The sequence below is a fragment of the Accipiter gentilis genome, chromosome 3 (assembly GCF_929443795.1).
Source record: "Accipiter gentilis chromosome 3, bAccGen1.1, whole genome shotgun sequence".
NCBI classification, from domain to species: domain Eukaryota; kingdom Metazoa; phylum Chordata; class Aves; order Accipitriformes; family Accipitridae; genus Astur; species Astur gentilis.
In genome coordinates, this window is record NC_064882.1 from 42550817 (window position 1) to 42573541 (window position 22725).

Sequence of the window (22725 nt, forward strand, 5' to 3'; positions counted from 1 at the left end):
TCAGCAGGAAATTCTAAATCCAAGATTGCAGTCAACCACAAAACACCAATCCTTAAAAAAATAGAGCAGACTACATTATTTTCAGGGCTTTCCAACCTACTACTTATACTCGCAAAACTAAAACTAAGACAAATCAGACAGAATTCAAGGCTTGAAGGCCCTGGTCTCTACTCTATCCCACACCACAACAACCCACAACAGAAAGTTTCAGTTGGGTAGATTTACTGAGAGCAGCAGCTCAGCACAGGTGGCTCTACAAACAGACTAACCCAGTGAAAAGCGCAGTCTGAGTGGTGTAAACCAACAGCGTGATGGCTTTCAGATCCCACGTCAAGGCTCAGAAAAAGCTTTCTTGCAGCCTGAAGGCAATAAGAGAGATACTAAATGGTATCTTATGAAATTGCTTTTTAAATGACCACTTTTTAGAATTTAGCTGTATTTACTAAGTCCAGCAGCTTTCAGTAAAACATCACACAAGCTTCAAATCCTCCACACAACCCCAGCTCTGCACAGTGCAGGAGGCAGACAATGCAATTCCCCTCTTTCTCTCGGGCAGGCTGCCTGCCCCAGGCCCTGTAGAGACTGATGCACTTCCCGTGTCCATGGCTTACTGAAGGTCTCATCTGAGAGTCCCAGGAGCAACACAAGAGCTTGAACCCCATCGTCTGAGTTTCTCAATTAATTGCACATATATAGGACATCAGTGCTCATGCCAAAATAATATAAATCCATATTGTAAATGAATGTCTGGTGACACAACATTTAAAATAGAAATACCAAGCTGTCACTGATTTTTCAGGGTATTTTCTGGATCACAAATCTAGCTTCATTCTAACATTCCTTCTGTACCTTACTTTGACAGAACGTAGCCTCATGTTAGCAATTAATTTTGCATATTGCACCTTTTCTGTGTTTCCTAAACTAAACTAAAAATCAGGATTACAATGAGAAAAAATCTACTAGACAACATATATCTGACAACCGGTTACAATGTTTAATAGAGTCATTTTCCACTCAGAACTGGGTGACAAAAAACCAAAAACAGAAAAAACCAAAAAACCTCCAATAGCAAATAAGATTTGGAATCAAAAGCCTTTCACATTTTCTTTTTAAATCTGTCAGAGAAATGGTTACAGATGTGGCCGCGAACACTAAAGGGCCCTTATTTATCTTAAGAGTTTATGTCCTTTCCTAGAAGAATAATAGAAACCTCAATAATAGGCACCATTAGTATTAGAAAGAAGCTATGCATTTTGGTGAAATTCAAACAGTATTCTGTAAGCTACTGACCCTTATTTGTGTTATATTCCAGAAGTGATTACAAACTTTAAAACTCCCATCACTGCAATGGCTGCTGTATGTGTAAGATGGTTAAGAACTGATGCCTACCTACTGCCCAAAAACTTAAGAAAACAGGCTTCTTCTTGATTCCAGATTGGAACAAAAACTTTGCTTAAAAAAAGTCATATTATAGTACAAAATGGTTAAGTGAGTCTACAAACAGAATCAACTTCTTAAAGCTAAGCAAAATCTTTATCAACATCCCAAGACAGATTCATCCCAAAGTAGCTCCTCTTCTTTTTTGTTATCTGTCTGTGGCTTCTTTTTACCCTTTTTGTGCTTTTTGCTCTCTTTCTCAGCAGAGTTTTCTTTAAGTCTTTTGTTTTTATAAGGTATTGATTTCTTCTCATTTACCAAGTCTACCTCAAATTTAATTCTCTTCTGCTTCTCATTTTCTTTTCCAAAATCTGCACCTTCACTATTTTTCTTTCTTTTCTGTTTTGTGGCTTCTTTCTCAAACTTCAGCTTGTCACTGATAAATTTTTCCTCCTCAAAATGTTTTATCTGAAATTTCTGTTCTTTTCTGTAGGAGCTGGTAGAAGTTTCAGCAAGCCTAAGTTTATAGCAGTCTTTAGATTCTGCAACCAATAGGCTGAAGCTCCTCTCTCTAATGGTGGCTACCTCAGATGCTTGCTCTTCTTTACAGCATCCCTTGTTACAGTGACAATTAGGTGTCTTTTCTAGTGCATGTTCACAAGCTGATGGCCAGCTTGGTGATCTATTTTCCCCAGTATTTGTAGGTGACTGGCTGGAATGCTGGCCTTGTTCACACTGAAAGTTTGAAGATATAACCTTACCAAGATCAGTTCCTCCTTCAATGTTTTTATCTTGAAACTCTTCCTCTTCTGCTTTTCCTAAATACCTTCTTTGCTCTACGCCTCTAGCTTTCTGAACTTTACTGTAATCCATTAATTCATCTTGAAAGGAGTCATACGTTTTCTTTGATTTCTTCATGAGATTGACAAGCACTGTTTCTCTGCATAAATTGGAGAGAAAAAGTCTTAGTTATTAATACTGACAAATTTGCTTGGCATCTGTGGAGTTAAAAAAAGGTTGTATTTTCACGGTTAGAAAAAGAACATATTCCAACTGTGTTGTTCTGTGTAACTACGTGGACCTTGTTATGCACTATCATATCTGTAAAGCTGAAGTTACAAGGAACATATCCTACTCTGAAAACTGAAAATCCAGAATAACTTCATGAAGATCAAATGAGTTTCTTGTGACTTAGGGTGCTGCAAGAATGAGATGCTTTTAAAATGACTGCGTACATTTTTAAAACTACTTTTTAAAAAGAAAATTTAAGATTCTCTCGTTTGAACTGGCTTCCAATTAGATGCAGATAAGATGTAATTACATTATATACTGACCGTCAAGTAATAAAGTAACTGATTTTTTTATGAGATTCATTCTATTGAACAGATGCAGTACAGTAATTTCAGGCAAACCGTGTAACTCCACAGCAGAAACAAAACAGAACAGAAACAACCAACCTGGATTGCTAGAGCCCAAACAAGATAAAAGTGCTCCCAAGGCAAAACTACCTATCAGTTTATATTCTACTCTCCCTTTCCTCAGGCTGGAAGATAAAGTGGTTAGATGAAAAAGATAGCCCCCTATGGGAAGAGCAGCTCTGAAGACCCATCCCTTAAATCTATCCTGTTCTGCCTTAATTCACCAGCTTTTTATACATTCATTTTGTTAAACTATAGATAGGCCTGTAGCAGCTTCCTACACTCCTGTTTTGGGGGACTAATTCTGTTGACTAAATAAACACTTAAAATCCAAGCAGCCAGAGATGAAGTTAGGAAAGCTAAAGCCCTGACAGAATTAAATCTGGCCAGGGGCGTCAAGGACAAGAAAAGCTTCTATATACGTGTATCAGTGACAAAAGGAAGACTAGGGAAAATGTGGGCCCTCTCTAGAAGGAAACAGGAGACCTGGTTACCTGGGCCATGGAGAAGGCTGAGGTACTCAATGAGTTTTTGCCTCAGTCATCACCAGCAAGTGCTCCAGCCACACCACCCAAGTAGCAGAAGGCAAAGGCAGGGACTGGGAGAATGAAGAACTACCCGCTGCAGATCAGGTTTGAGACCATCTGAGGAACCTGATGGGGCACAAGTCCATGGGACCTGATGAGGTGTGTCTGAGGGTCCTGAGCGAACTGGCCGATGAAGTGGCTAAGCCACTATCCACCACATTTGAGAAGCCACGGCAGTCTGGTGACGTTCCCACTGACTGGAAAAGGGGAAACGTAACCCCCATTTTTGAAAAGGTAAATAAGGAAGACCTGGGTAACTACAGGCCAGTCAGCCTGGCCTCTGTGCCTGGCAAGATCATGGAGGGGATCCTCCTGGAAACTGTGCTAAGGCACATGGAAAATAAGGAGGTGACTGGTGACAGCCAACATGGCTTCACTAAGGCCAAATTGTGCCTGACAAATTTGGTGGCCTTCTATGACAGGGTGGCAGCGTTGGTGGATAAGGGAAGAGCAATGGACATCAGCTACCTGGACTTGTGCAAAGCTTTTGACACTGTCCTGCACGACATCCTTGTCTCTAAATTAGAGACACATGGATTTGATGGATGGACCACTCAGTGGGTAAGGAATTGGGCAGACGGTCGCACTCAAAGAGTTGCAGTCAACAGCTCAATGTCCAGGTAGAGACTGGTGACGAGTGGTGTTCCTCAGGGGTTGGTATTGGGACCAGTGATGTTTAACATCTTTGTCAGTCACATGGACAGTGGGATTGAGTGCACCCTCAGCAAGTTTCCCAATGACACCAAGCTGTGTGGGGCAGTCAACATGCTGGAGGGAAGGGATGCCATGCTGAGGCACCTGGGCAGGCTTGAGAGGTGGGCCCACAAAGATGATCAGAGGGCTGGAGCACTTCTCCTATGAAGACAGGCTGAGAGAGTTGTGGCTGTTCAGCCTGGAGAAGAGAAGACTCCAGGGAGACCTTATTGTGGCCTTCCAGTACCTGAAAGAGGCCTACAAGAAAGGTGGAGAGGGACGTTTTACAAGGGCATGTACTGATAGGACAAGGGGTAATGGCTTTAAACTGAAAGAGGGGACCTTTGGATTAGATGTAAGGAAGAAGTTCTTCACTGTGAGGGTGGTGAGACACTGCAACAGGTTGCCCAGAGACACTGTGGATGCCCCATCCCTGGAAGTGTTCAAGGCCAGGTTGGATGGGGCTTGGAACAACCTGGTCTAGTGGAAGGTGTCCCTGCCCATGGCAGGGGGGTTGGAACTATATGATCTTTTACGTCCCTTCCAACTCCAACCATTCTATGATTCTATGATTGTCTATCAGTTCTACGTCAGTCTCTTGTGGTTATATTATTATTGCACCTTCACTTAGAATACATCTTATCAAAATGCTTAACATGTAAGCAATTTTGATACTTAGCCTACTTGCACAGCAATCTCTGAAAAGTACATTTTAAATCACCACTATATCCATTCTGTAATTAATACAGTCTACAAGCCATCTTCTGGGTAAAAGGAAAAGTATAAGAGCCATCAACTATTCCATAAATCATCTTATGCCAAATGTAACATCAATGTTGATGAATTCTGAAAGCAACACAATTGATAGAGACTTGGCACTTTTTGGCATTAAGGTCTTCTTTGCCCTATCAGTAGGAATCTTTAAGTTCAGACCACTTCCTTCTAGACTGAGCACTGAAGATGCGGTACCAAAACAGGTGTTGCTATCCCCAAACAGCAAAATAAGTGGGAAAACTGTACAGGTTTCAGAACCTTTACTCTGTGGGTTATCATTGAAGCTGCAACTGAGGGAACAGCGAGACTGAATTTCAGTCAAAAGTATGATGTTTAAATCGACAGTGCCCCTTTAAACCACTAAACCAAACAACAACAAAAAAGCCCCCAACCCAAACAAAACCAAAAAACCCAAAACTATTCCAAGTCACTTAACAGCAGACAACAGGGCTAATGAAAAAGTTTGAAAGTACAAAATACAGAGGAATAGTAATGAAAGATTTGTTGACTTACTTAATCCGGTGCTTATTCCCTTGCACATGGGATTGGTACGTCTCTATAGATGTAAGTGTGATGTTACATATGGGGCACATGTAATAACCAACCCCAACTGCTGAAAAGAAGGAACCTGTAGGTTAGAGAGACTACAAACAAAAGCAAAACTGAAAGCACATCATGATCCCATCCGATGCAAGAGTCCTAATACACTGTTCCCATAAACAATGTTTATAGGCAGATATAAAGTCTCTGCTGCAATTTTACACTAGAATAATATTTATGAAGGGAGCTGGTGAGGTGTACAGTTGCGGTGTAACCATGGCTTAACATTAACAAAGAGTATTTCTGATGACTGATGTGATCCAAGATAATTCCAGTAAACTGTTGTCAAGTGCTGATGAGAATGAACTGTACTGAAAAATTAAATACTATTGTAAATACCCGACCCAATGCAAGCACCAACAGATACCAATCCAGTCAGTCCAGATTTAATTAAAGTAAGATCAGTTTAAACATTACCCACTCAAGTGTTCATGCAGTGTTGGTTCAACCCTGCAAAGATGCTGAGGGAATTGTCAATATAGTACATCATGAATACGGTACATGGAGCCTCAGGCAAATATAAGGTAAGGTCAGATGAGAAAAAGGCTTTTGTTTTCTAGGTTGTCATTTTTTCCTCTCCCACAAGCTGTGGCATCCACAGACCCAAGTATACTGAAACCAGTGAGTACCCTTTTTCCCCATGCAAACCCAAGAGCTTAATCCATTAGCAAAATACAGCATTAATTCCAACAGACTATTGCTTTGCTTCAAAATTTGCAACAAAATTATTTTGTTCAAATTATGGCATGACTTAATGAGAGCTGTTTTATACTAACAATGACTTTTGACTATCAGGTAGGATTTTGAATTCCTTACTAAAGAAAGGATTGGTAGTTCTGTTGCACAGGACCAGATGATGCCCCCTCAAAATTAATGGAAGTTGCACAGCAATAGGGCCTTGGCTTTGGACACAGTGCTTGAGCTGAAGACAGTCCTGATGGGAGGCTAGAGAACAATGACTGTTTAGGAAACAGATTTCCTTATGTGGAAAGATCGAAATAATTAAGACAACCAGTTTCATGAATAAAGGATTAAGGGAAGACATGACACCAGTTTTCAATTATTTAAAGAAAGCGACAAAAAGGAAACAAATGATTCAATTCTTGTGTCTGCTTCTTGTTCTGTGCACAGTGAAGAAATACATCGTGGTGTGAGAGAGCTGAGTTCAACGTAGAAGGTTTTAAGATTGAGAAGGTAAAGATCAAGAAGTCCTGTGAGATGTTCCTTATGGAGGTTGTAGAGTTTCCAGCACAGATGGTTTTTATGAACAAGGTGGATGAACATCTTAAGAATGACACAGATACAACTGATGCTGGCCTTGGATTTAAGGGACTAGGCTATTTTCTATGATCCTTTGAATTTGACTGCAGAACTCGGTGAGGACTGGATTTGGGTCTCCAAGTCAATAAGAAATACTTTCCAATTTACAGCTGTCAGAGACAGAACTTTAGCAGTTCATAGACCAAACAGAAAGGAAGAAATGAACTTGTTCTGTAACACAGGAGAAGACTATAATTTGCTCACACACATCAGAGAAGTTCCTTGAACAAATCAGAACTGAGCACTAAAGCTATACTCAGAGCTTGCAATGCTTGCTCATGTTCTGCTTACCATTGGTGCTAGATTCTGCAGGGACAGCTTTGTCTCCTAGCTCCTCCAGTATCTTTTTCCGTGCTTCATTTCTTCTGTGTTTCTTACCAACATAATGCTGCTGGGCCACAAGTGGATTATTGAAGGGAGCACAGCAGAGCTTGCAGTACTTGTCTGGATCATTTAACTTCAAACTTGTGTTGGAGGATGATGAAGACTCTTCAGCGTTTGAAGGCAGCAAGGGCTTCTCAGCCGATGGCTTCTGTAAAGCTGGAGACATGGAAATAGAGGATAAATCTGCTGACAGCACAGCAAAGGAAAGGCTAAAACAATTCCATGGAGCAAAACAGGTGACTGCAGAACTACAGAGATGGAAAGGAGAACAGTCTGCTGGGTGCTGAACTACTTGCAAGAGCCTATAAAATATCTTAGCCCTTGCAAGGATATGAATGTACAGACTAGTAAGGAACACAACCCTGGAATATTCAGAAACCCCATCATTAGATATCTAAACATCAGCTGTGTTTGATGGCTGGTCACTCTAAGGTCCTTATACAGTCCAAGAAGAGAGATGTACCCTGCAGAAGGTGATTCAAAGTGCATACGCTATGCTCCATCTTTAAATACAGTTCAGCAACTTGTACTGGACTAACACCAGTTAAGTGTTGCTCATGGACTAATTCTTTTTTAATTTCTTAGCATATTAATTTATCAGAGGAACATCTCATTGGAACTGCAGTGAATTCTCAGAACAACAATAAACACCTTTAATAAAAAATCAGAAATATTTGCCTTTAGTTTCAGTCAATGAAAGACAGGGAATTTGAAAGCAAGGTTCCATGGCTTCAGAGTTGCACAGAGTAGTATCTTTGTTTATTCGCCTAAGGAGTTACCACAAGACAGCTCCACAACTTCGGCAGAATGGAAAGGCATAGAGACATGGCAAGTGTAAGAAGATACTTCTCTATATTTGTTTCAGAGAGTGACAGGAAAACACACAAAGCAAACTAGTTCTTACCAGAAACAGGCTGCATGCTCTGTGCTGGCATGTGGGCTTGGTCTACTGATAATTGCTTCAGCTTTTTAGCGTGGATCTTTCCCAAGTAGTGAGACAAAGCAACAACTGGGGAAGTAAAAAACATGTTGCAGAGATTGCAGTATTTGTTTCTGTCCACTACTCCACTCCCATCCATCTGAAACCAGACAAGGGCAACCTCAGTTACAAGCACTCACTGAAGTATACAAGGCAACATTTATTTAGCAATGAAGAGGAACAGCCACCTGAAAGTTGGTACAATCTGTTTTCTTCTGTTTGCCATCCTCCTGCCTTTCATCTTTTTTGCCACGCATTTGGATGTAAAGACGAACTTTCTGAGCATGTTTTTTGCCCTGGGAAGAGACTAGAATTATTTCTGTTTCAGTAACAAGGATCCAAGTAGTGATACATCCAGTGACTGGGACTTCATCGAAAACTGCTTTCAACACTTGCCAAATTGTATTTGTATAAAGAAGTGCCATAAGCAAACCAACATGAGCTCACGTAACAATACTATACTTTAATCAATAATATAGTACTTAGCATTACTCATAACATTTTGCCTCAAGCAGCCCTCAGTCATCTACTCTCAACTCTTTGGAGAATCAAAAATCCTGACATGTCCCCCTTACAAACAGGGACACTAAAATAGGTAAGGAAAGGAAAGTAGCCCTGCCACAGAGCAAGTCTGCTGTACTCCTTTACCACTAAGCCTGGGGGCTTGACATCAAGGCTGTCCTGTGTCCCAGCACAGAAGAATGACAGGCAGCATTACTCAACTTACCTTCCTAAATAAGAAGTCTAGTCTCCCCATACAGTCAGTGGAGAGAAACAGGTTTCCCTGGAAGCTGAGTTAAAGTATCTCCAGCTTGGAGTCAGTCTATGGAGATTTCTACACCTTTCTACTGAGGATACAACAGTCCAGGTAACTAAAATTAGGTGTTAACATATACTTCCCTCAGAGAGAATTAATTTTTAACTCTTAGATGCTCTCTCAACCTATAACCTTCAAACTCTTGCGCTTGTAACTCACTTACCCACACGCCACCCTATACAGTGGTAACATACAAAGCAAAAGTAGTAACTTGCCTTCTCTGATCTGATGCTTTTCAGATGTCTTTTAAGGATTCTGAGGAGCAGTGCAGGATATTATAACAATATTACTAAAGAGAAAGGGGTCCTATCATACCTGGCTAGATAATACAACTCAGGGGGAAAAAAAAAAAAAAAAAAAAAAAGTCAGTTATTTCCATCAGTTTGCTTTGTAATGGTGAAGTCAGGTAGCTTTACAACTGTATCTATTATCCTCAACTGGATTTGCATGCAAGAAGCACAACATCAAACTGAGGGTCTGAACTCTATGAAGTTCTGACAGCACAACTGCTGCTTAAGTTAAATTGAAGTAAGTAAATACAACATCTTGCAAGACCAGAGTCTTAATAGCATGAATAGCAAGAAAGACTTCTGACAGCAAATTACACTGTTAACTTTTACAAGAAGAAAAAGACAGAAACACTTGTACCTGCAAACTTGCACACGCTTGAGATCAAGTTGCAAAATAAAGCACACTTGCCCACGTCTACAGCAATATCCCAAGGCACACAGTTGTTCCAAGAAATGCCCTCGGCACGATTCATACAACCTGCCTCAAGCAGACATTGGTGCACAGAGCAGCATGTGTGTATCACCAAGTGAAGCATCAGGAGGCATGACGTTGATCCTCTATAGCTAGCACTGCCCCATGCCATACATACATTCCGGCTCACATGGTACAGATCTGCTTCAATCCCATATACAGCATGGCCTGAACCTGCTCAGTTCCTTCTAAAATCATACTGCAATAGGCAGGTGATTGCCCTTCACTATTACTGAACCCACAACTTTCACAACATTCAAGCCTTGTTAATGTCTAAGCCTAGAATAAGCCTTGAGAAACAAACTATAAAAAGTCTTTTATAACACTATGTAGAAAGCCCAAACAAATAAGCTAAAGCCCCAGTGCTTGCTAGGAGAAATTCTCCTTTCCAGCCTACCTTATAGTGTGATGCCCTCTGAGATTCAAACTGCAGCACTGCCCTGCAAACCTTACAGAAAGTGTCAGTGAAAAGGTCTTTCCTTGTTGCCTCATCTAAAGTGTCATCTAAATGGAAAGAGCAAAAGACAAAAATCAGCCAGTAGTTATGATATATTTGCATGTCTTTGCTTACACAAAACATCAACCACTTGAACATTCACATGCAGCACAAGATGAAGGAACCAACATTTGCCCACTGAATCACACCATGCCCCACTATGGCTTCAAAGCAACGCTGTAAAGCCACCTAAACCTTCCTCCTTTGAGAAGAACTGCTCTCATGGACTTATAAACTGTTACTGTAAGAGTACCTAGACTTTTAAAAACAGAGACGCCTCACTGGGCTTTCAGTCCATATCAAATAGGCCACAATGTCAGAAATATTTGACTCATAGCCTAAAAAGAAGCATTTTAGAAGGATTTTAGGACTTGATCACACAGTTAATTAAATATGGTAATATACCTTAAAGAAGAGGTTTGAAGAAAGACTGGGAGTAGCTCAGTACATGAGAAAGGCCAGGTCTCAGATGCTTAGGAAGGTTGTACCTGTGTCCCCTATAACACTTGAACTGACTTAGTTATATGGGGAAAAATGCTCCAATGGCTTGTTTTCATTTTCTTTTCCCTTTTCCCAGTTAATTCATGGCCTGTATACACTTTATTTTAACCAACATTGGCCCAGACTTGAAGCTAATAGTGAATAATTGTACACGCAGGCCTATTTGATCTGGGGGGACATACTCTAATCATAGAATCACAGAATGGTTGGGGTTGGAAGGGATGTAAAAGATCATGTAGTTCCAGCCCCCCTTGCCATGAGCAGGGACACCTTCCACTAGACCAGGTTGCTCCAAGCCCCATCCAACCTGGCCTTGAACACTGCCAGGGATGGGGCATCCACAGTGTCTCTGGGCAACCTGTTGCAGTGTCTCACCACCCTCACAGTGAAGAACTTCTTCCTTACATGTAATCCAAAGGTCCCCTCTTTCAGTTTAAAGCCATTACCCCTTGTCCTATCAGTACAAGGAAGTGCACATATATCTAAGCTTTTCTTGTTGACCTTGACACCCCTGGCCAGATTTAATTCTGTCAGGGCTTTAGCTTTCCTAACCTCATCCCTGGCTGCTCAGACAATTTCTCTGTATTCTTCCCAGGCTACCTGTCCTTGCTTCCACCCCCTGTAGGCTTTCTTTTTGGTGTTGAGTTTGTCCAGGAGCTCCTTGTCCATCCATGCAGATCTCCTGGTGGTTTTGCCTGACTTCCTCTTTGTTGGGATGCATCGCTCCTGAGCTTGGAGGAGGTGATCCCTATTACCCAACTTTCTTGGGCTGCTCTCACCTCCAGGGCTGTATCCCATGGTACTCTACCAAGCAGATCCCTGAAGAGGTTAAAGTCTGCTCTCCTGAAGTCCAGGGTAGCAAGCTTGCTGTGCACCCTCCTTTCTGCCCTAAGGATCTTGAACTCCACCATTTCATGGTCACTGCAGCCAAGGCTGCCACTGAGCTTCACATTCCCCACCAGCCTCTCCCTGTTGGTGAGAACAAGGTCCTGCACAGCACCTCTCCTTGTTGGCTCCTCTGTCACTTGGAGATGGAATTTATCATCAATGCATTCCAGGAACCTCCCGGATTGCTTACGCCCTGCTGTGTTGTCCCTCCAACAGGTATCAGGGTGGTTGAAGTCCCCTGTGAGGAACCAGGGCTTGTGAACGTGAGGCTGCTTCTGTCTATAAGTACTTAAAAGTAGTACCAACATCATGTCAATTAAGAGAAGTAAACACACCCTTCAGAAGAGCATAGCTGTGCTAGCAAAAGCCTCACAAAGATAAAGCTACATCACCACCCCTGTTCTTTCTCCCCTTAATACACTTTCATTCATTAGGGAAACCAGTTTAACTCATATTGCCTGAAACAATTCTCTAGTACAGGACATGCTTTCAGGGAGCAAGTTTACCCATGGTGCTATACCACAAAAACTTCTTCTGTGGTGAGAAACTCTAAGACTACCTGTTTCTTTTTCATACCCAGTGTGTCACACTAATTCCAATTAAGCTAGGATTTCACTTTTTGGCATGCCCTACTCTTAAAAATAAGTCAAAGTTAAACAAGTTTAAAGCAAAAATAAAGGAAGCCACATAAAAAGACAGGTCAACTAAACCATGCTCTTCAAATGAAGCTGAGGTTAAAGGGAAAATATTGGGGAAAGTATTGTGATGTCTTAACTGAGCTTAAACCCTCTAAGTTTACCCAGGGGTCCATCCTGGAAGTAACAAGTGGAGCAGCTGGCTTTCCATGCTTTGCACACAGCCTAGAGAGATTGTGGGCAAGGAAAGCATCACTCCCTGTGGTATCAAGGCTCAGTGCCAAAAGGCATCTAGAAATCCATAAAGGCAGTCACCCTTTACCATTATTTCTAAAGATTGCTCTCTTGGCCCCTTGCCAAAGGAAAGCAAAGTCCAAGGGAACATGGAAAAAACAGATTTACATACTGTGTATTGTGTCCTGTAACTCTAAATAATGGTGCTAAGCTGTGGGATGGTCGGTTCACAAATGATTAAGGAAGGATCTAAACTCTACCCAGTCCCCAGCGTGCGCCCTGGACAACACATGGCTGCCACCTTCACACAAGTGAAAAGCGCCTTTAAAAACACAGCATGAATTCCAGGACAAGCTGTATGACGCATACTTTAACTGAGCCAGTATCACCCCAGGAAACAGACACTTGCTTGTGGCTCCAGTAGAAGCCTAAAACAAGGAATGCCAAACTGCTTTGATAAGCCAATATTAACACATGCAACCAGCTGAAAAATCTATCAGGAGCTGTATGGGCACTGACAAAACCCGAGGAATAGCAGATGCAGAGATCCTTCTCAAACTGCGTGCGTGGCTAAGCCCGCTTCATTTTCCCAAAGCAGCACTCCTGGATTGTTTAACATACAGATCTTCATAAAACTGGCTCTGACGAGGCTTTTGGCTGAGACTGCAACAATGACTGGGTATCAAAATGCCGCTGTCTGACATGGTTTACCATCAGTCCTCAATATAAGAATTCATTTTCTAATAAAAACTTTATTTTCATGAGGTACAATGGCCAGGTGATTAGTCTTTTAGAGCTTTTGTATTCTGTAGTACGAGTCATCCAGAAACGTTCAATATTCTACAGTTACTGATTCACATAGCTTAGCCCCTTCAAGCAGAGGAGTGAAAGAAGGACACAATAACTTGAGTTGATCCACACAAGAAAATCCAATGACTTAGTTCTGGGCATTACATGGAAGCCCATCTTGCACTTGAAACGCATGAATTGCCAATGTTTGCAGCAGAAAAAGCCACTTACAGAGCAAAATTACACCCGTTTGCTCAAGTGTACTGAACTGTAAAAACAGCTACCTAGAGAAAGATAAATGGAACAATATTCTCTATTTAAAAAAACAACAAAAGGCAAATTGCAATGGCACAAGCCTATGAAATGCTACTATCATGGGCAGTATTTACTCTGCTTCAATTGGCATAACTTCTCACTGGAAAACATATCTTTATTTCAAAGACAGACTTCTTTATATTAGCTAAGGACAGTATTCTATGCATATTTTCCTTGACTTAGCAGCAAACTGCACAGCTGTCTTGGCAGACAAAAACCAACCAAGTGCATACTACAAAAAAGACCCTAAAAACATTGTAACGTGAAAAATTAAAAACATAATGTGAAATTAAAAATGTGGTTTTGTTCATCTTTTTTCTTGGCTGGTCACTGCAATGAAAAAATTGGATTATAGGGAGCAGAAGTCTGGTTGTCCAAGTAACTCCTATTGTGCCTCTTGGAGCCATCCTGAACCCTGTTGTGTCCTTGTCCTCAACAGCATTTTGCAGTAACTGATAAATTGCACTAAAATATATTGTAGGGACAGTTTTAAATATTGCTTTCCATTGTTACAAGAGCCATTTTCATTCTTCAATATTGTAAAAGGGCTGACAGGACTTAAGATTCTTTCTTCTTTGTATATTTATCACATCTTAGTTCTTTTTTCACAGCATTGTCATTTGTATTTCTCATTAAGTCTTTCCATTTTCCACCTCTTCACACTGTTGTCCCTCTATTTTGGCTCAATCTTTTCTCAAAATAAGGTTTTGCTACTACAGATGAGTCAGCAGTGATTGAATGCAAAGCTACAATTATCTCAGTGAAGTCTCCTACATCAGTCTAACACTTGTAGTGTTGTTAAGCCCAAGAATTGGGTTACCCCCAAGAGAAATATCTACAAAAATAAAGGCACAGAGTTCACAACATTTGCCTTGATTTCGGAACCTTAAAGATATGCTTTGCTTAGTTTTTCTCCATGGTCACAACATGACTAGTAACACATATCACATGAAACAGGCAGGGTTCCTAAACAATAACTTGGCTGGGGAATGCAGACCAGCACCATGAACGTGGTAATGTAACCTGCTTTAATGCAGCTCTTGGCATTCACCTGCTGTTACATTAGCAAACAGCATGGGAGTTCAGCTCCAGCTTTGTCAGCATGATATAGCCAAGCACAGCATAACCTTACCTGCTTTCCTTTTCCTGATCCACAAAAAGGATACAGCAGAGCTGCTACCAAAGTTGGTCAGAAGCAGAGCTACCTAGCACTTCTAAAAATGCCAGGTAGCCACTTTTAAAAACCCTGACCTGATAATTTCGGTCTCAAATCACATGAAAACCCATACATATAAACATAGCCTTTTTATTTTATTTTCTCTATAGTTAGTGGATTTTTAGGCAAAGATATATGCCTTCGATAATGTATTTCTACATGGTCTTCTGACAAACTGCATAGAGACAAGTTCAGAAACAAACTGATCTGTCTCACTTAAATCCCAGCCAGGCAGTGAGTTGTAAATGGTCTTCAGTTCGGTCTGGGCAACTGCAGGCTCCTTCTCAATGGCATCCACGTACATCAACAGCCCTCTTTGCTAAATGACATATCCCTGCTCACTTCCAGAGAAGGGTCAGGAACAAGTCTGCCCTTTCTCCTTTTAACTATGCCTCAAGTCCATTTGCAACACACAAAAATGACAGAGCATGGGGAGATCTATGCCACCACTGCCTGTGTGCAGCCAGTTCTATAAATATTAAGTTGAACTTGAGGTCTTCAGCTTTCAGATTCACAAGATATCTTTCCTGGCAACTCAGAAAAACTTTTTAAAAAAACAGCTTACCTCACAGTTTGCAACCACACCATCAGAAACTTTTCAGAGAATCAATCAAAAGCAGTAGCATTGCAGAACAGCCGTACTGACCTTGTCATTTTTATGCCTCCAAAATGTTTACATAGAACTACTAGTATCATGAATCCAGAGCAACTGTTTGGACCAGCTTTTTGTCATTAAAAAATGGTCCACCACAACTACTGTTTGTCACAAGGGGACTGTTCCTTAATGAAAGGATATGGATTAAAATGTTTTAGAAATATAGGACATGAGATTAATTTTTTAAAATAAAAGATATAAATGTTCATGCTGCATGATGAAGCCAACCACTAACTTTCAGTGTAGCTTTTGCCTTATTTTTGGGCTATTCCTCCCCCCAAAATTTACATTTGTCAACAGTCCACGCTTCAGAGGAAAAGACAAATCTCTGGACTATTTAGACTGGAGTCCTTAATCCAGCCCACACCTCCTATTTACTAATAACCCAATGGCAGTACTTTCTCATGTGCTTCCTAGTAGGTCTTACGGGTTTGTTCTTGCCACAGCGTCACTTTAAATTGCTATTTTCAGTTAGGGTATGAACAGTCTTGGTTTAAATTAATTGGTTTTCTTAGAAAACAAGTGTTTCAAACCAAGTGCTTTTTTTAAGTGACTCCACATGCCAACATCTTGTTATTTAAGTCTGAGATAAGTAGTAAGTATCAGAGAAGGACACAATTCCTCCATCCCACCTAAGCTGCATTTTACAAGTTACCTTTTGAAAGGCACTCAGTGAGCTACTGCCTATAAAACACACCTCTGCTATAATGTCTCACTGTGGTGGCTTCTCCACATTTGCATAAGAGATGGAATTGTTCCTCTTTCTAATAGTGCTGTGGCCTCAAGAGACTGCAAGTCCCATCAGGTCCTGGTCAAAGTAACACCAAAGGAATACCAGCTCAACTGCACAGGGATCAGAGTACACCAAACTTTGACCCTGGTGAGCTACAGCTGTAGACAGGTACAGCCATGAGCACACAGGGTCAAGACAGGTCAACCCAGCCTGGGATGAGTTATGATCTTCACATTCCAGATGGCAAACATACACCTAATACAGAACGGACAAAAAGTTGTGTAGTCTTAATTCATAGCCACTAATTAAAAAAAGTAATATAGTTCCACATGAAAAGAAAATTAGTACATTTTCAGATGTTTGCAAAGACTGTAGAAGCAAGCCACAGGGCAAAATGCTCACGCCTTCTACCCCTCTTTGAAGAAATACAGTCAGTGTATCTGCTGCATTACTGTTTCCTCTAAGTCAATGTTCTGTTTAAGTCGCACTTGGAGTTCTGCCTCAATTTTATTTTTTATGATGCCACCTTTTAAGATTGAGATTGAGATGTAAGCTAGTAATTTGATTCATATCTAATGTTTTAATGAGTTGGTCTCACTCTTACAAGTCCTCCATCATTAAGACAAGCCACAAATCACTGAAGATTTATTAGTTACCAAAACCCACTCAAACTTTACAAAGACTGGTGCAAGAAAATTTCCTAAACACTTTCACTTTCATAAAATGACTTCTCATTCTTATCTCCAATGTGACTTATAAAAATATGTCTGAGTAAAGAGAAAAATCTGTTATTAAAGCAGAAAATCATAACAATAAATGTATGCTTAAAACCCAGCATACTTTTTATTGGTGTAATTTTCTGACTTGTATCTTCTGAGAGCATTCAGAAGACACAGAAACTAAATACGTCATATGAAGTGAAATTAAAAGCGCTCTGACCTAATAGTGAATAACACTGGTGAGGACAGAGAACATCAAGTATCACCTACACATCCAGGTGATACCCAATCTACTTACATTCTTGCTCATTCATTTCGCATTTATAAAAATACTTCTCCAGAGATGTGTTTTATACAATTATTTATTTAATGTAGAGAATAAACCCTAGCCTAAATCAATAGACAGTGAGGAGCAATCAAGAGGCAACGAGGAACACATTCTTAAAACAAGATCAACTTGATTGTTGTAATGTTCAAACACTGAAATATGGGCACTTGGAAGGCAATGGGAACTGCAGGCTCTCTTAACAAGAAAACTAAAGCAATTGAAATAGATATTTTTAAAAAATAAAAGTAACAGAGGTGAATTGTGGAAATCTGGAACGAAATGAATTGCCTAATAATAATAAATGAGACTCTTGCTGTCTGAATGTAAAGATAATGATTTGCTTACTGTTTCTCAATTCTCAGTTACTGTCTTAGAAGCACACCCAGCATTTCTTATTTTTTTTTTTAAATCTTCTTCAATAGCACAGCAATTCAATAAAGGCACTGAAACACTGATGTGAGAAGGCTTAGGGACATTTTAACATTATTGTACTTGCATATTTTACTACCTGAGGGAAGTTCAAGGATGTCTTTTCAACTTTAAACCTTTGCTATCTGTTTTCTTACTTTTGCTAGGCTAATTGAAGAGGAATCTTTGTGGCATGCCATGTAGGAAAGGCAGGGAAAAAAGTCTTCCCTCAGGGCAGCATAAAGGTGGTAGGAAAAATACTAACATTAATTAAAATATCAGAAACCAGGTAATTTAAAAAAGCCTGTTCAGCCCAGGATTTTCTACCACTTGATTAAAAAGGAAATGCTCCCAGCTTTAGTCTATTATTAATTCTTCTTCCCAATTCTTGAGGGTAGAGAAGACAGAAAGCAGGATAATGTAGTAAAGAAAAAGTCTAGGCTAGACAAATCCCTTAAGGCAAAGGCATAAAGTTTCAAGTTCAAGGTACTAAACCCACAAAATGACATAGCCAAATTCTTCCCTCAAATGCCAACAGCAAACATAGCATTTTAATGAGAAATAGATGGATATACATGAATTAAGTTCAACAACTGCAAGTCCTCAAGAGCAAATATTGACCCACATACTTTCTCATTTTACGAGCCCTTTCACATGGCTGTCTCCAAAGGCACATTCACAAAGCGATGGGGTTAGCACATCTTACCAGGCTACCACCTGTCAGCCTCACAGTAACTGTCTGTGCATGCTGAAGCCTGTCCTAGTTGCAAAGTAAAACAGGTTAATTTACATCACGTGCACTACATTAATTTACTTTACTCTGCAAGCAAGAAAGGCAGGAGCCTGCACACAGTCAGTTACCTCAGCTGACTGGCTGTAACTTTACATGATGCGCAACTCTACTGCTTGTAATCAGGCAATCGTATTCCTACTCTGTAACAGGATGAAAGATGAACAGAAGCTTGAATGCTTAGAGTATCAGCTGTCTGAAATTGCAGGCAAACACCATCACTGAAATCCAGTCACTTTTGGTTGAGGAACAGGAGGCAAGCACAGTCACTGTACAGTGGGAGTCAGAAAGCAATCTTAGACATAAACCCAGATATCCACAGATATCCAACTTAGAAAGGGCAGGCAAAGATAACAAACTTTAAAACCCTTATCAAATACACTGAACCGCAGTATTACAGCCCTGTATTCCTATACGAGGAAGGGAGGCTGAACTAGGCAGATCTTGATTTCCACAGTTAGGTGAAAGATGTTTCTCCAAGGAAACAATACTGTAGTAGCACTAAATTTTCATTTTCTCAGCAAGTTTAGTCCCTAAATATCCTTTTGAATTATTTTTTTGTGTTATTTTGTTTTCAAAGCTCAGGTGATTGTAAAAAAATGAAATGCCAAACTGGACTCTCTTGTTTGGAAGAGAATGCTGTTAATGCTGGCAGTGCATGTTTCCATAAACTAGTTTCATCACTCAAACTGTGAGATTTTTTTCCCCACAGACTACTATAACAAGTTAACTTAGAACCATTTATATGCATCTTTGAATACTACATATTATCACAGATTTCACTAAGACACATGGCTAAGCTTGTACACACGAGGCCTTTGAAGTGTACAACTACACTACTAAAACAGGGGTTTAAGCCTAGCATTGCCCAAACTAAAGCAAAACAGTGCTAAAAGCCTTGATGGCCAGATGGATCTGTGATCTGCCCCGACACACAACAGAAGAAGCTTGCAATTGATGTGAAACACAATACTTTCTCTTTTGCCCAGGGTGAGCAAGCAACAAGACACTTTGTCTACTCTCAATGCTCTGAACTCAGCCAGGACACAAAAAAATATTTTAAAGCATTAAGACTCAAGTATGACATATCAATCACTACTAATAAAATTCAAGTGTCCGCTTCTTGCAACGCAGTTCCTTGATTCTCTTCATTTTTCTCGCTGTTGGTCCAAGTCCTCGTTTCCACTTATCTGTCTCTGCTGAACAACACACTAACCTCTGCTCCCTGCATCCTATCACACCCAGCAGAGCTTGGCCAGCCTGCCACAGCTGAAGCAGACTGAAATCAGCTCTTCCACTTTTACCAGTAAAAAAGTTGCAATTAATTTTTTTAAGTGTCAGGTAATTTGTACTGCACTAAGTTGCACAGGATTTCAGAAAAGAAGTCTTTGATTATTTTTTTTTTTTTAATTTCTGTGAGCATAGTTTGATCCAGCTGTACTTTCCTTCTTGAAGCACACTGTCAAAATACAAACAGGGTGCAACAGAAGGCTAATTAAGTCTATGCTGGGTGGTTGGTTCCTTCTGAAGAAGAATTTAATGCATTCGACTTCTTAAACACTGCAGGATAAGCTGTTACATTTCCTTGCCAGGCATTAAGTTATTCTAAGGAATAACAGACCTTTTTCCCTTTCCACTCTGTTGTGGTTTAACCCTCCTTGGGTCTTAGAGCACACAAGAAATACACCTCACAATCCCTACTTTGTAAACTCTCCGAGGCAGGTTAAGATAAGTTACCTACCTTTCTGCCTGGCTCTCTTCTGACATATAAATGCTCCCATACAATTGTATGATAGTAGTTTGTGCAATAGTATTTCTCAGCCTACTCTCAGTGCTATTTAAGGTGGGCTTGTAGAACTCTGGGTGAGAAACATAACCAGTGAATAGCTACCCAACACTTTTTTTCCCCTCCAGTAAGTGAAGAAGACATGTAGAATACAAAAGGAGGGAGACAGGAAAATTAGTAATTTGTAACATGTGTGAGCCCTATACTAAGTCTTGAAAAAGGACGCATGGTTGTAACTAGTGATTAACTACACTCTTACAAGGGTACCAAGGGTTTTTATCTTGTTGCCACTGAGTCAAAAGAAAAAGAAACCTCTTAGGCTAAAACAAACAAAAAACCCCAAGGGGTGTGTGTGTGAATATATTAGCAAGACCTGTTGCGGCAGAAAGTTTCCAAAGCCAAAAGTTACTGCTCATTTTGTATTTAAGAAAAGGATACCCTCCCTCCTCAACACTTTATCAAACCAGAAATTGCCCATAATATCCCATGCCACAGCTCTGTTTGGCACAGGTATGAACTGACAAGCATAACCAGCAGTCCTTGGTGTGTCTGGCTCGCAACAAAACCTGTACCAGCTGTGCACTAAAAATAAGCGTTTGAACTACCGCTAAACACTGAGAATTTAAGAACCACAACCTTTAGACCCTTAAAATCCCTTGAAATTCCCAGGAGGTCAAAGTACTTGTTAAAGGCTTTGTTGCTAATGCAGCAAAACACATTTAGGCATTCAGGAACATGATAATTCAGTTCAAGAAAAACGTGTGAAAAATGGAATTTAAACCTCAACATAGCAAGACTGCATTCTTAACTTTCTCCAAGTATATTCTTTTGAAGAGCATACATACTTGTGTTGCTTTTTTTCCTCCAGAAAGCCAACTGCTTAAAATAGCTGTCAGCTTTTTAAACAGTGATTAATTCCACCAGTTATTTCTGTTCAAGAGCGCTACTAAATTTAACTGACAATGGGGAAATCTGCTGTTAATGGATGTTTCACATCTTCAAAAAAACCTCCATGTTAATGCATTGTTAAGTGTGTGGCTTTTTTTTAAAAAACTTTATTTTCATTATAGAACTGAATAGCCAATGCTTATAATAAACCATGGACCAAAGCCTTTCGACATGCGAGTTTTTAATACCCACTTTGGATGGTTTGGTATTCCTGGAAGCTCAAGGGGTTTTTTTGGGTGCTATTTGCTAGATTTCAGCAAGATGATGTCTCTCAGGAGAGACTACCTGGGAAGGAGAGGGCATGGAAAGTTCCCATCCCTTCTCCACCACAATCTTAAGATTCAGTTTCGGGGCTCTATGTCACAGGTCTGGTGCATAAAAGCAACGTGTTTGTCATCTTACTATCCCGTAAACACGAGATTAGTTTATGAGGCCAGAGCCAGACCTGTTTGCACTGAAGAATTAAATATAAGGCCACCTTTTACAAGCTGCCTATCAAAGAGTTCGGACCTACTGCTGATACCCTACCCTCTCTTTCCACATGCAAAACGCAGCCGAGACTCTCGCTGCCTCATTAATTTCTGCCGTCGGCATCAAACGCCTGTTATTTTTCCACACCAGCACGACGAGAACACACTTTATTTCACCGAGGGAACGGCACCCCCGTGCCTCTCACCACGCTCCGACAGGCCCCTGTCACCGCCTCCCCCCTCACGGCCCGGCCCGGCCGGGCCGGGCCCCACTCACCTCGGCAGCGGGCAGCGTCGAGCAAAGGCGGCTGGGCGGCCTCCCCGCCCCGCTCCGCCGCCATGACCACGGCGCTGCCCACAGCAGGGAGCCGCAGCCGCCGACACCGCCCTTAAGGACACGGCGCCGGGGCGGGGGCGGGCCGGGCCGCCTCGGCGGGGCCTTGAGGGCTGGGGCAGCGTGACAGGCTCCGGCTGCCGCCTGACGAGCTCTTCCCGCCGGCTTCACCCCTCCACCCTGGCCGCCCCCTCGGGTCCACTTTAGTGGCCCCGGGGGGCACCACCATTAACCCCCTGGCCGCCCTGCGCCCGGCCCGGCCTCCCCCTCAGGGGCCTACAGCCCTCCGAACTGACCAGGGACTACTAGTAACTGACTAGTAACTAACTATTAGTGACTGCCTCACGACTGCCCAAGAGCTACTAGTAGCCACCAGTATCTGCCTCACAACTACTAGTAACTGCCTCAGAACTACTAGGACCTAATAACTGCCCAGTATCTGCCTCACAACTACTAGTAACTGCCTCAGAACTACTAGGACATAATAACTGCCCAGTAACTACTAGTAAGAGCCCAGTAACTGCCTAATAACTGCTCAACAACTACTAGTAACATTGTAATAACTGCCTGGTAACTACAGCTTAATGTCTGCTAGTAACTGCCTAGTAATTACTAGTAACACCTGCCTAGTAACTGCAGGCCTCTCCCCTCACCTTGGGTGGCTCCTCTCTGCCCCCAGCACCCAAAACACCCCCAAAATCCCCCAAACGGCTGCCGATGCACCAGACAGCCCTCTCCTCGATCACCCCATCAATCCATCCCTTTTCAG

The 22725-nt window shown here is 41.3% G+C and overlaps 1 protein-coding gene across 1 annotated transcript; it reads right to left on the reverse strand.

The window, feature by feature from the left end:
• Positions 1-1536: 1536 nt before the first annotated feature.
• On the reverse strand, positions 1537-21963 carry KRCC1 (lysine rich coiled-coil 1). Its single transcript, XM_049797257.1, has 7 exons — positions 21900-21963; positions 10109-10215; positions 8321-8428; positions 8058-8232; positions 7061-7309; positions 5363-5462; positions 1537-2317 (listed from the first exon to the last, which is right to left on the reverse strand). The coding sequence occupies exons 1-7, from the start codon at positions 21961-21963 to the stop codon at positions 1537-1539; spliced, it is 1584 nt and encodes a 527-aa protein (XP_049653214.1).
• Positions 21964-22725: the final 762 nt, after the last annotated feature.